Genomic DNA, 12,500 nt, shown 5'->3' with positions numbered 1-12,500 from the left:
CTGTCTGTCTGTGTGTCTGTCTGTGTGTCTGTGTGTGTGTCTGTGTGCACGCACGCACGCACACGCACGTGTACGTGCATGCATGTGACATGCTTCTGCATGACTTGGTGCTGGCAATCAGAACTTGTTTGCTTTAGAACAAATGCAAGCAATATTGGCTTGATAATGACCCAGTGCAGTACGACGGTCTCACAATTGAAGTCGAATCCATTACAGACTTAGCTGACTATACAGTCAGGCTGATAAAGATGACTTTGGTTGGTCACATGACATATGAATACTGGTCACGCGACTTGATAAAATAAATGATTTTGCAGTTGGACGAGGAGCGAAGCATAAAACATTATCACTTCAAGAGCTGGCCTGATCATGGTGTTCCCAGATACGCGACCGATTTGTTGGGACTTCTCTATCGAGTGCGACGAGACACAAGGGGGTCGCCATCTCCTCTGCTTGTACACTGCAGGTTCATTAATTTTCTAATAAAACTAAGATTTGATTAATTTGATTTACATTTACTTTATATTTTGATTAAATTTTTAAATTTTGATTTTTCTAAAAATCAAAATTTGAATATTTTTTAAATTTAAATATTTAAAAAATAAAAGTTTGGATCAATTTTTTAAAGCTAAATTTTTTAAACAATCAAAATTTGTGGACTAAATTTTTAAATTTGAATTTTTAAAAATTAAAATTTTGTTGTTTGATGTGTTAGTGCTGGTGTTGGTCGGTCGGGAACGTACGTGACGATCGATTTTATAGTTGATTGCTTGAAGTCAAAGCCAGCACAGAAGATCGACGTCTGCAAGGTTGTTACAGACTTGAGGATGAGCCGCATGGAAATGGTGCAGAGTGTGGTGAGTTGGACGTGAGTTTGTAAATGTGACACGACGTAAGCAGGAAACTGGATCTTGTAGTTGCAATATATTCTTATCCACGAAGCCGTCCTAGAGGCGTACTTTACTCGAAATAGTGAAATGTTGGCATCGGAATTCTGTAAAGTGTATGCAAGGATCGCGGCGTTGCAGTCGGGACACCAAAGTGTCAGTGAGGAGTACGACGTCAGTAGTGATGTGAAATGGTGGATATGGTTGGTGTCTTATCATGTGTTTGTATCTATGGCAACAGGCATTGGTACAACTTAGTCCGTCTCCTGATAAGTCGGCTTATACGTCCGCTCTGTTGCCGACGGTGTTGAGAAGGAAGAATCGAACGTCACAGTTTCTTCCTCGTCAGTTTGTGTGATTTTTGTTTGTCTTTGTAATGTTGATCAATTTGGTGTGTGTGTGCAGCTGATTCGGTTCGTGTCATGTTGCATGTTGATGATGACTCACCTGATGCAGACTACGTGAACACAGAGGAAGGAGCAGACTACATCAATGCGAGTTACGTGAATGTATGTTGACATTATGAAACATAATACACACATATGCAGGCACACACACAGTGACACACACACACACACACACACACACACACGCGCGCGCGCGCGCACACACACACACACACACAGTGACACACACACACACACACACACACACACACACACACACACACACACACACACACACACACACTATCAACGTCCACTTGATCCTAAAAATTCCAATATTAATTATATTATGATTGATCTGTTTAGAGTTATTCTGCTCGTAAAGCATTTGTCGTCACTCAAGCTCCTCTTCCCTCAACAATGATCGACATGTGGAAGATGGTCTCCGAACAGAACGTGACCGCGATTGTCAATCTTGCACAAAACGACGAACACGACATCGTATGACTTTCCATAACATACCCACACGTTCAAATAAATATAATACATTTTTATAGTATTGGCCTGAGTCAGGATCATCTACATATGGGCATTTGAAAGTTGAAATGACATCCGTAGAGGCGAAAAATGCATTTTCAGTGTACAGACTTCACTTGACAAAGGTAACGTGTTGTGACTATTTCCAGTTGTGTTTTGCCGGTATACGATTGCTTGTATGTGTAGAACACAACCGAGCACGACATGGTTCTCTTTCACTACACAGATTGGCCGTCAAATGGCTCACCTTCGAATGTCAAAGGTCTGTTTGAAATGATGAGCGAGCTTGATCAATGGCAGAAACGACACAGTGGATGTCGCGTTGTCGTCCACTGCTGGTATGGGAACGCACAATGTGACCGGATGGATTGTCCGTTAGGTCACGTGGTTATTTGTTTGTTGTCGTTTTAGCACCGGGATGGGACGTTCGGGTGTTTTCTGTGCGGCGTACAACGTGCTGGAGCAAGTGCAGAATGAGGGTGTGGTCAACATACTTCATGTTGCCAAATTCCTTTGCAACCAGCGGCCAGGGATAATCCAGACACTGGTAGGTTGTCATGGTTACCACATTTGAAAATACAAATTTATTAACGAGTTACGATGTATACATGCCATGTGTCATGTGTATGTACAGTGTAGTTATCGACACTCTGGCATGTTTATGTTGTAACTGGGTGGGTAGAAGTCATTTGCCAAGGCGTCTGGTCTGTGAGTGTGCAACTCTGGTTCAAAGCAGTTTGTTAATCGTTGTCAGTGTTGACGTTCAATAATTAATTAATTAATTTTATAATTTAATTAGTATAATTAATAAATTACTAGAATAAATAATTTTAATTAAATAAATTATTTATGAAACTAAAATGTTAGCATGCATTTCAATTGTAATACATACTTGATAGCATATGTTGACAACTAATTCAATTGCATGTCTGATGGGTATATATGCACTAGTGCACCAAGTTGTGAGTAGTTTGACGGTAGTGTACTATTAAAAATGTAAATAATAATATAAAAAAAATATATATAAAAAATTAAAAATTAAAAAAATTAAATAAAAAATAGAAACAAATAAAAGAAAAATTAAAAATAAATGAAAAAACAAATAAAAAATTAACAGTAAGAAATTAAATTAGAAAACAAATAAAGAAAAAATTAAAAATAAATGAAAATCAAAAATAAAATGAAAAAATAAAATAAAAAAACAAATAAAATATAAAAATAAAAAAATAAAATGAAAAACAAAAGAATAAAAAATGTAATAAAAATCAAATAAAAATAAAAAAATGAAAAAATAAAATATAAAATAAGAGATCAAATAAAAAATAAGATATAAAAAATAAAATAGAAAATCAAATCAAATAAAAAATATAAAAAATATAAATGAAAATAGAATAAAACAATAAAATAAAAATACAATAAAATAAAATATATAGAAATACTTTACAAATATAGGATGTCATGTGTCCACAGTTATCAGCAATGCTTGCTGACTTTCAATTTATCATAACATTACCCTACTGCTCCTAATGTTTTTCGAGACTAATTCTTTTTGAGACTCCAAAAATAAGGTAGAATTTTTTTATTCTGATTCAATTCTCTAAACATTTCTAGTTGGCGTCTTGAGCTGCACACTCCCGTCTAACAGCCATTTTTGACAATGTTTCATGCGCACACACGAAAACCAAAGGCCCAGACAACCGACAATTTTCGAGACCAAAATAGTATCTTTTCTGTTATCCTATTATTTTTTGAAGGCCAAATTTTTGAAAAATTTATTACTCGAAAAACTTTAGGAGCAGTAGGGTATTTACCATTAAATGCAGGCCTCTCAACTCTCTTGATTTCGTCGTGAGCCGATTTACGGGCATGTCTCACGATCTCACAATTTCTTGAGATTGCCAGTCCTTTCTCACGACGAGCCTACCGTGAGACACTTCGACAGTCGCTTTGCAGAGACCTGTTACAGTTTTTCCCAGACATAGCAGATTCTTTGAACTAGATTCTATATACACGTTTGGAAGTTTGAGGTGAAGTCTTAGCACACAGAAACGTAAAGTGAGGCCAACACGTAAGCTGTTTCTGACTTTTTTGCACTAAAAATCTGCTGGTGCAGGATAAGCCACGCCTACTTTGGACACGTTTTATGGGCGTGGTTATTTTAAAAACAATCATGATTTGGTGCAAAGAAAAGTTGAGAGGTCTGCCATTATAGTAAGAGTCGCCACTAACTTACCTTCAGACTAGACTGCTCCATTTATCCATGATAGCATGAATACATATACGTACTTGTATTTTATCTGCTTTTTGTGTAGGAGCATTATCGCTCAATCTACAGTATCATCGATCACTACTTGCAGTCGGATATGGTCTACTCTAATGTGAAGTGAGATTTTGTGATGGAGGTTGACGATGATGATAACGATGGCAACAGTTGCTACTCGATCTGATGGACATCTTTTGTATAACCACGTTAAGTGAGTCGTAATGGATTTGTAGTTTTGTTTTCGACCTCTGGAGACTGGCTCGTGCTTCGTAAGCAAAGAAATAGTTTAGTATCATTTTAATTAATTAATTAATTAATTAAGCAAGTTTTAATGTAATGTTTGTAAGCATGTTTGGATATTCTACACTTGTTGTAGGCTTTCTATTGAAATACAATTTGGCTATGAGCTCAATTGTGGTAACACAGCAAGGATAGTCTGTTAGTATATCCGGGATCTAGTGTTATTTATTGTGTTGCCCGTATGTTATAGCAACTGGTCAAACTGTATAACTACATCCTTCCTTCTTGAGATACCAATAACACTACATGGTCTGGATACAAACTGTTAATGCCCTTCTATCAACTGCCTCTATAAAAACTTAAGTTCTAACATTTTATCTACTTTGCAACGACATTAATATTAATAAGGTAATCAAAAAGTTTCCTGACCCGTTGGACCACAGTTTAACCTTTTGTTAAGTTTGACCGGAAACTGTATACATGTACGCGGGGTCAGTATGCGCCAACATATGGACGGGAATGCGCGACCTCACATTTCACATTTCATGCGGGGGCGTGGGGTGAGCTCTCTAGCAGCAAACCGCTGCATCCAATACTCTAAATCTCTCACACGTCGTTCCGAGTATCTTGGACGTTAGAGAGCAGTGAGTCCACCTTCAGTGCGGAGGCAGATATCGTGGAGGACGATTTTGAATCGGCGCGACACGGGTCTGGGAGGCCGAGGCTAAGATATTCGGATGCGTGCTGCGTTTGTTGTTAACATACGGGAACTCATGCACAGCGCGAGAGGGTCTGGTGTACAAGACAACAACAATGTCCGTGAAGCGGCTTCTGTTTGCAGTTTCTCTCTCAGTTGTCATGCCGGGTTACTCGACCACGACAGAAGGTAAGAACAACAACGTCAACATGACTCTCGCCTCTCTCTACGAATTTCTTGTCATCCAATCTCCTACTTTTCTAGTTCCTGTTGACTTGAAAACCGACGTCAGACACTTCCGTGTTCACACAACTGGAGAAAAACTTCAAGAGACGTACAGAGCATACTTGAGTGATGCTTGGAAGGATACTTGCGTTGAAGCCAAGACGACGACGAGACTCGTGATGATGATTTCTATGGATTTCAGTAAGTGTGAGAGAGTCTCTAGTGTTAGAGTCTACGTGAAGGACGTCAATGACAAGCGGGTGGAGAATGTGAGAGTTGAGATGCGGCAGGGGTGCGACGAGACGGAGGATATGAATAGTACCAAGTGCACTGTGGCAGTTTCGGAGGGATATCTGATGTACACATGCGGGAAATCTTGTAGGCAAGTGACGGTGGGAGTACCGGATGGGGTGACTGTGTGTGGGGTGACTGTCTACAGAGTCGGTATGTTGATGGACTATTTGTGAATGGAGTGAAAATAGCATGCTGATGGTTTGATTGTTGTTTTAGGGGATGACACACAGGCTGGGAGGTATTTATGTAGTGCTGTTTATTTTATTACACACGCACCACCACCCCACGCAAGCACACACCACACACACACACACACACACACACACACACGCGCACACACACCACACACACACACACACACACACACACACACACACACACCACACGTGCACACACACACACACACATACACACACACACACACACACACACACACACACACACACACACACACACACACACACACACACACATGAGCTTCCGAGAACTTCATACATATACATACATACATACATGCATATGTACATACAGTATGTAAATACATAATGTTTTTGCTGGCGAGGTGTAAACCCATTCTCCACAGCCCATCCACACCTTCTGATTTTGTGTTGCATTTTGTTGCTATAGAATGCCATCCACTCCATTAATCCATTCATCTCAACAAACAGGTCAAGACAAGACAACCCGATGCCCAAATATACCAACAGTCGTAGGGCAGAGCATTACACTACACTGTGAATCCAACGGTTATCCTTCTCCTGAGTATCGATGGCAGTCAAAACGAGGTTACATTCCTAATCCAAAGACTAAGGATGATGACATACTGGAGTTGACTCGGTTGAGTGTTAGAGATAGTGGACAGTATCGATGTATTGCAGGCAATAGTGTAGGGATGGCTGCGAGTTGTGTCAACATCACAGTTCACGGTAATGTTAGTCGTTGGACTCGTTTGCACACGACGATTGCGTCTCTCGCTAACACGAGTTCATTTGTAGAGCCGATTTCACGCACGTGTGAACTCACGATCATTGAGAGAATGTCTACTTCTTTTCGTTTCAGAGTAGATTGTTTGTCTTCTGTTGTGTCTCATCCTCCTGATTGCCAAGATATGCATTTTGTCGTTTCGTATCGTCCGTCCGATTCTCAGCACCGTTTTTATACAAAGAAAGTTTTCGAGTCGACGACGTTCGAACTCGACGGTCTGACTGTACACACGAATTACGACATAAAACTGCGTGCAGTGTACAAGAAGGAATACTGCAGTGTCATCCTACCGGTTGAGTGGTTTGCTACCATGACAACAGGATATTCACGTACGCTTATTATTACACACACGCATGCATGCACACACACACACACACACACACATGCACGCACACATCTTGCCGTCTTGTTATGGTTGTTGTTGCTTCTTTCTGTTAGCTCCTCCACAGCCTGTAGACGTGAGAGTACATGACGTTAACGAAACGACTGCCGATGTGAGATGGAATCAGCCCGAACAGCCCGAACGTCTCAAAGTCAAGAATGAGATAATCGTACGGAACGAGACTGATATGCACACGTTTATGGAGGATGTACAGAGCGGAAGGCAACATGTCATTTTGAGGGAGCTCACACCGATAACGAAGTACACAGTGAGGGTAATAGCCATCAACGTGGAGCAACCGGAAATACAGCAATCGGACATGATTAGAGCCACGAGTGAACCAATTGAAGTCGTGACTACCGGTCCAGGTAATCAGTACAATACATTGTTGTTGTTGTTGTTTGGTTGTTTACTTGTGATATTGTGTAGCTCCGATCAACGTGAAGGTCTTTACTACAGCGACGTCTGCGGTTGTGAGGTGGGACATTGCGGACATCTTACGGACTCGTGATGTTACATACATAGTGGAATACTCTGAGATGGGCAAGAAATTGGGCAGACAAAAAGATAGTGTGACAAAGAAAACAATCACTCTAAAGAATCTCAAATCTTACACGATGTATAACATAGAAGTATGGGCTAAGGTCGGCTCATTGCCGACCGAAAAAATTTCACAAACGTTTAGAACCGCTGAAGCTGGTATGATATGTCTGTTATGTTGTACTTAATTTGTGATGTTTGTTGTTATTGTCAGCTCCTGGTCCACCGCAGGATGTGAGAGTCGTGAACGTGGGTTCTCGGATGGCGACTGTTTTGTGGTCTCCGCCGAGTCACAGAAACGGTCGGTTGATGGAGTACAGAGTGTTTGTTGTGCATGCCGATTTGTTGGTGTCGCAACTTGATGTCAGTCGAGCGAACGTGACGGTGTCCAACTCGACGTTGACTGCTGGTGTTAGTGGTCTGCTGCCTGGCACTTCCTACCGGGTGTGGGTTGTTGCAGTCAATGGCATGAGGAGCAGAGAGTTGATTGGTGAGTTTGCAATGTCCACGTTTACAACCAATACGGAAGGTACGTTGGATTGGTGTGCGAACGCTATGTATTGCATTGTTACTTTGAATTGCTGTTGTTTTCTCAGCTTCTTCTCCTCCACATGACGTCTCATATTTCAATTTAACATTTAGTTCTGTTGTGATCACGTGGCACAAGCCACTCGCACTACACGGAACCATGTTGATATACGATGTTTCCTTTGTTGTGTCTGGCCGCAAAGTTCAGAGTTTTTCTACAAAGGAAGTGTCTCAATATGTAGATCGTCTAGAGGCATACACTCATTACAGAGTGCACGTTCGAGCTGGTACATTAATAAACAGGTCATCAAGGACGTTGTTGTGGAGTGACCCGGGTATTGTGAACATCATGACAAGACAGACTTGTAAGATATTTGATAGAATAAACAAGTACATACATACATACATACATCCACACACACACACACACACACACACACACACACACACACACACACACACACACACACACACACACACATAATTTATTCTGTTTGTTTTATGTTTGTTGCTGTAGTTCCATCTCAGCCTCTCAAATTACGAGTACCACATTCTGGTGTAACGTCGCGATCATTTCAACTTCGATTTAAGAAGCCAGATTCATCAAACGGAAACATCCAGTTCTACAGAGTTTATCTTTGGGAAAAGCGGAAACCATCTACTACTTGGATGATCACACGAGAAATACCAACACCAGACGATTCTCTATCAACTAATGTCACAGGTCTGTCACCTTTCACTGCATACAGGGTATCCTTAGCTGCAGTCAACGTGGAAGATGGAAAAGAACTCGTTGGGAAACAGACGTCACATATGAAAGTGAAAGTCAAAACATTAGATGAAGGTAACTAAACTTATTTACACTATAATGATAATTGTACATTCTTTGGTGTCTTGGTAGCTCCTACTGCACCATTCAATTGCACTGTACTTGATCATGATGATAGAACGCTCCATGTAAGTTGGAAGCGTCCACATCCTGCTGACTACAAAGTTGTATCATATAATGTAAGTTTTAATTAAAAAGTAGTAATTGTATTAATTAAAAAGTTTATTAAATATATTTATTTTATTAATTTAAAAGTTTATTAATTTAAAAAGTTTATTAATTTATATTAATTTATATTAATTTTAAAGAAAATAATTGTATTAATTTAAAAATTAGTTAATTATATTAATGTAAAAAGTTTATTAATTTATATTAATATTAATTTAGAAAGTTTATTAATTTATATTAATATTAATTTAAAAAGTTTATTAATTTACATTAATTTAAAAAGTTTATTAATTTACATTAATTTAAAAAGGTTATTAATTTACATTAATTTAAAAAGTTTATTAATTTACATTAATTTAAAAAGGTTATTAATTTATATTAATTTAAAAAGGTTATTAATTTATATTAATTTAAAAAGTTTATTAATTTACATTAATTTAAAAAGGTTATTAATTTACATTAATTTAAAAAGGTTATTAATTTATATTAATTTAAAAAGTTTATTAATTTATATTAATTTAAAAAGTTTTTAATTTACATTAATTTAAAAAGTTTATTAGTTTATATTAATTTAAAAAGCTTATTAATTTACATTAATTTAAAAAGTTTATTAGTTTACATTAATTTAAAAAGTTTATTAATTTACATTAATTTAAAAAGTTTATTAGTTTACATTAATTTAAAAAGTTTATTAATTTACATTAATTTAAAAAGGTTATTAGTTTACATTAATTTAAAAAGGTTATTAGTTTATATTAATTTAAAAAGGTTATTAGTTTACATTAATTTAAAAAGTTTATTAGTTTACATTAATTTAAAAAGTTTATTAGTTTACATTAATTTAAAAAGTTTATTAATTTACATTAATTTAAAAAGTTTATTAATTTACATTAATTTAAAAAGGTTATTAATTTATATTAATTTAAAAAGGTTATTAATTTATATTAATTTAAAAAGGTTATTAATTTATATTAATTTAAAAAGGTTATTAATTTATATTAATTTAAAGAGTTTATTAATTTATATTAATTTAAAAAGGTTATTAATTTACATTAATTTAAAAAGTTTATTAATTTACATTAATTTAAAAAGGTTATTAATAATTTACATTAATTTAAAAAGTTTATTAATTTGTATTAATTTAAAAAGTTTATTAATTAATATCAATTTAGAAAGTTTATTAATTTATAATAATTTAAAAATGTATTAATTTATATTAATTTAAAAAGTTTATTAATTTCTATTAATTTAAAAGTTAATTGCTTATATTATTTTAAAAGTTTATTAATAATTATGCTAGATTAAAAGTTTATTAACTATTTTAATTTAAAAAGTTTTTTAATTATATATTTATATTAATTGAAAAGTTTATTAATCATATTAATTAAAATCAATTAATTTAGACAGCAAATAATTAATATATTTGTTTTACTAGCTTACATACGTAGAACTACCCTATAGGATCGGAATATCAAGTTTGGTCTCCAACCGTCAGCATCAGATCGTCAATCTATTGCCATACACGAAATACAATATCACCATCACAGCAATCACCAACAACACCGCAGTACGTATTGGACCTCCTTGCTCTCTAACTGCAAGAACAAAGATCGGATCTCTCCCCACACCCACTAAACCTCGATTGGCCGACAGTAATACCATCAGTGATGATGAATTGTTCGAAATCATTTTTCCTGATGTGAATGCGGGAGATGTACCGATCCAGTATGGAAGACAAATTGACTTTGATGATTTCTGTGTGTATGATGGTCGCCGTTTTTGTTAGTTCTGTGGAGGTTGTGGTCGTTGAAATCAACCCAACATCTCTATGGCTTGAAAACATGACGTTACCGAGTCACGACGACGATCACGTCGTCGACATGTATGTGGCAAAGGAGATGGGATACGACGATGAAGTTGATCGTGTCGTGATTGGAACAGGCGACGGCAACGATCGGTTGTTGAAGGCAAACACGACGTACGCGGTGTACATTCGCTTCGTTTCATTGGAGGTAAGGCACACTAGTCTTACTAACCACGCCCCTTTGTGGAAAGAAAGGGGCGTGGTCAGCTCTATGACTAGCCTGCCATCCATCGATTGAGTTGAGATTCATTTTAGGACGATCAAACGAGATTGACGTCCGTCAGCTCACCACTAAGTTTGATTGTTTTATTGCATGACGGTTGGGCAGTGTTATGACATTTTTTGTCGGTTGTAGTTTTGACAACGACAGAGACGTTGTCGTCATCATCGTCGTCGTCGGGCTTAGCTGTGTGGATAGGAGCTGCAATTGCTGTTGTTGTTGCATTGTCACTCATTGTGGCGATCGTATTGCTAATAATGACAAAGTACATCCACATATCAATACACGCAACTGTCATACTAAATGATTTTTTATTAATTTAAAAAATAAAATATTTTATGTTTATTTTTTATAAAGTGACTTTTATTTTATATCAATTATATTAACTTTTTATAATTATAAAATATTTATTATATTTTATAAATATAATTATAATTATATCGACTTTTTATTTTTTAAATATAAATTTTTTAATTTTATTTTTACTTTGAAATTAAATATTTTATTTTTTAATTTTAAATAAATCAATAAATTTTTTAAACAAATATTTATTTTTAATTTTAAATAAATATTAAATTTTTAATTTTAAATAAATTAATTTATTTTATATTTTTATTTTTAAATAAATATTTTATTTTTTAGATAGAATATTTTATTTTTGTTTATTTGTTTATTTCTATTTGTTAATTTTAAAATAAAAAATTTATTTATTTTTTAATTTTTAAATAAAATAATTTATTTTGAAATTAAAATTCTATTTTTATTTTTATTTTTAAATAAAATTTTTATTATTTATTTTTTTAAATAAATATTTTACTTTTATAATTAAATGAAATATTTTATTTTAATTTTTAATTTTTATGTTTTAGGCGTAACATGAAACCCGAGTCTCATACTGAGCATACAAATAAAGTGACCCAAGAGTCGGACGGCACTCAAAATGGTGACACATCTGTAAAGGAAGTTCCCGTTGTGGTTGTGGACGAGAAAGACGATGAGTCTACTGTGTATGCAGTCGCAACAGTCGTCACTAAAGACGACAACAGCTCAGACAGTAAAGCAAATGTTTTTATTTACATTGGATGGTAGTTATTTTATATAAATAAATATTTTATATTTTTATTTTTATTTAAACTAGTAAATGAAGCTGTGTTTACACTTTTGCTTCAGAGCTACTAGTGTGTGTGTGTGTGTGTGTGTGTGTGTGTTTAGGTTTTTAGGTGTGTGTGTGTGTGTGTGTGTGTGTGTGTGTGTGTGTGTGTGTGTGTTTAGGTTTTTAGGTGTGTGTGTGTGTGTGTGTGTGTGTGTGTGTGTGTGTGTGTGTGCGTGCATGCGTGTTTGTATTTATATTTTTATTTTTAATTAAATAAAAAAGTTTAGATTTACAATAGTGGACAAAAGAATTTGCTGGGTAGTTTTTTGTTGATTTTTTACCATGTTCTGGCCTACGGAATGG

At 35.5% G+C, this 12,500-nt stretch overlaps 2 protein-coding genes across 2 annotated transcripts in view; both read left to right on the top strand.

Annotated features, from left to right (window-relative positions):
- LOC134185736 (receptor-type tyrosine-protein phosphatase S-like) overlaps window positions 1-4,485 on the top strand; it is an 11,444-nt gene extending 6,959 nt beyond the window's left edge. The window contains exons 20-30 of the mRNA XM_062653602.1: window positions 138-257; window positions 318-466; window positions 716-857; window positions 918-1,061; window positions 1,129-1,231; window positions 1,293-1,396; window positions 1,640-1,774; window positions 1,831-1,935; window positions 1,997-2,148; window positions 2,222-2,357; window positions 4,123-4,485. Of these exons, the coding sequence (XP_062509586.1) occupies window positions 138-257; window positions 318-466; window positions 716-857; window positions 918-1,061; window positions 1,129-1,231; window positions 1,293-1,396; window positions 1,640-1,774; window positions 1,831-1,935; window positions 1,997-2,148; window positions 2,222-2,357; window positions 4,123-4,197 (1,365 nt within the window). The 3' untranslated portion in view covers window positions 4,198-4,485. The remainder of the gene's footprint in view (window positions 1-137; window positions 258-317; window positions 467-715; window positions 858-917; window positions 1,062-1,128; window positions 1,232-1,292; window positions 1,397-1,639; window positions 1,775-1,830; window positions 1,936-1,996; window positions 2,149-2,221; window positions 2,358-4,122) is intronic.
- A 634-nt stretch (window positions 4,486-5,119) lies between these two features.
- Window positions 5,120-12,133, top strand: LOC134185291 (receptor-type tyrosine-protein phosphatase F-like). The gene is made up of 15 exons (XM_062653073.1): window positions 5,120-5,199; window positions 5,275-5,679; window positions 5,746-5,767; window positions 6,157-6,842; window positions 6,952-7,263; window positions 7,325-7,594; window positions 7,650-7,964; window positions 8,032-8,328; window positions 8,481-8,807; window positions 8,865-8,971; window positions 10,396-10,685; window positions 10,747-10,972; window positions 11,080-11,119; window positions 11,180-11,309; window positions 11,914-12,133. The coding sequence occupies exons 1-15, from the start codon at window positions 5,127-5,129 to the stop codon at window positions 12,131-12,133; spliced, it is 3,720 nt and encodes a 1,239-aa protein (XP_062509057.1). The 5' UTR covers window positions 5,120-5,126.
- The last annotated feature ends 367 nt before the right edge of the window (window positions 12,134-12,500 follow it).

This window comes from Corticium candelabrum, chromosome 10, assembly GCF_963422355.1.
Source record: "Corticium candelabrum chromosome 10, ooCorCand1.1, whole genome shotgun sequence".
Taxonomy (NCBI): Eukaryota; Metazoa; Porifera; class Homoscleromorpha; order Homosclerophorida; family Plakinidae; genus Corticium; species Corticium candelabrum.
Note: the sequence above shows the minus strand (reverse complement) of the source record. Positions and strands in the feature narration are given on the sequence as shown.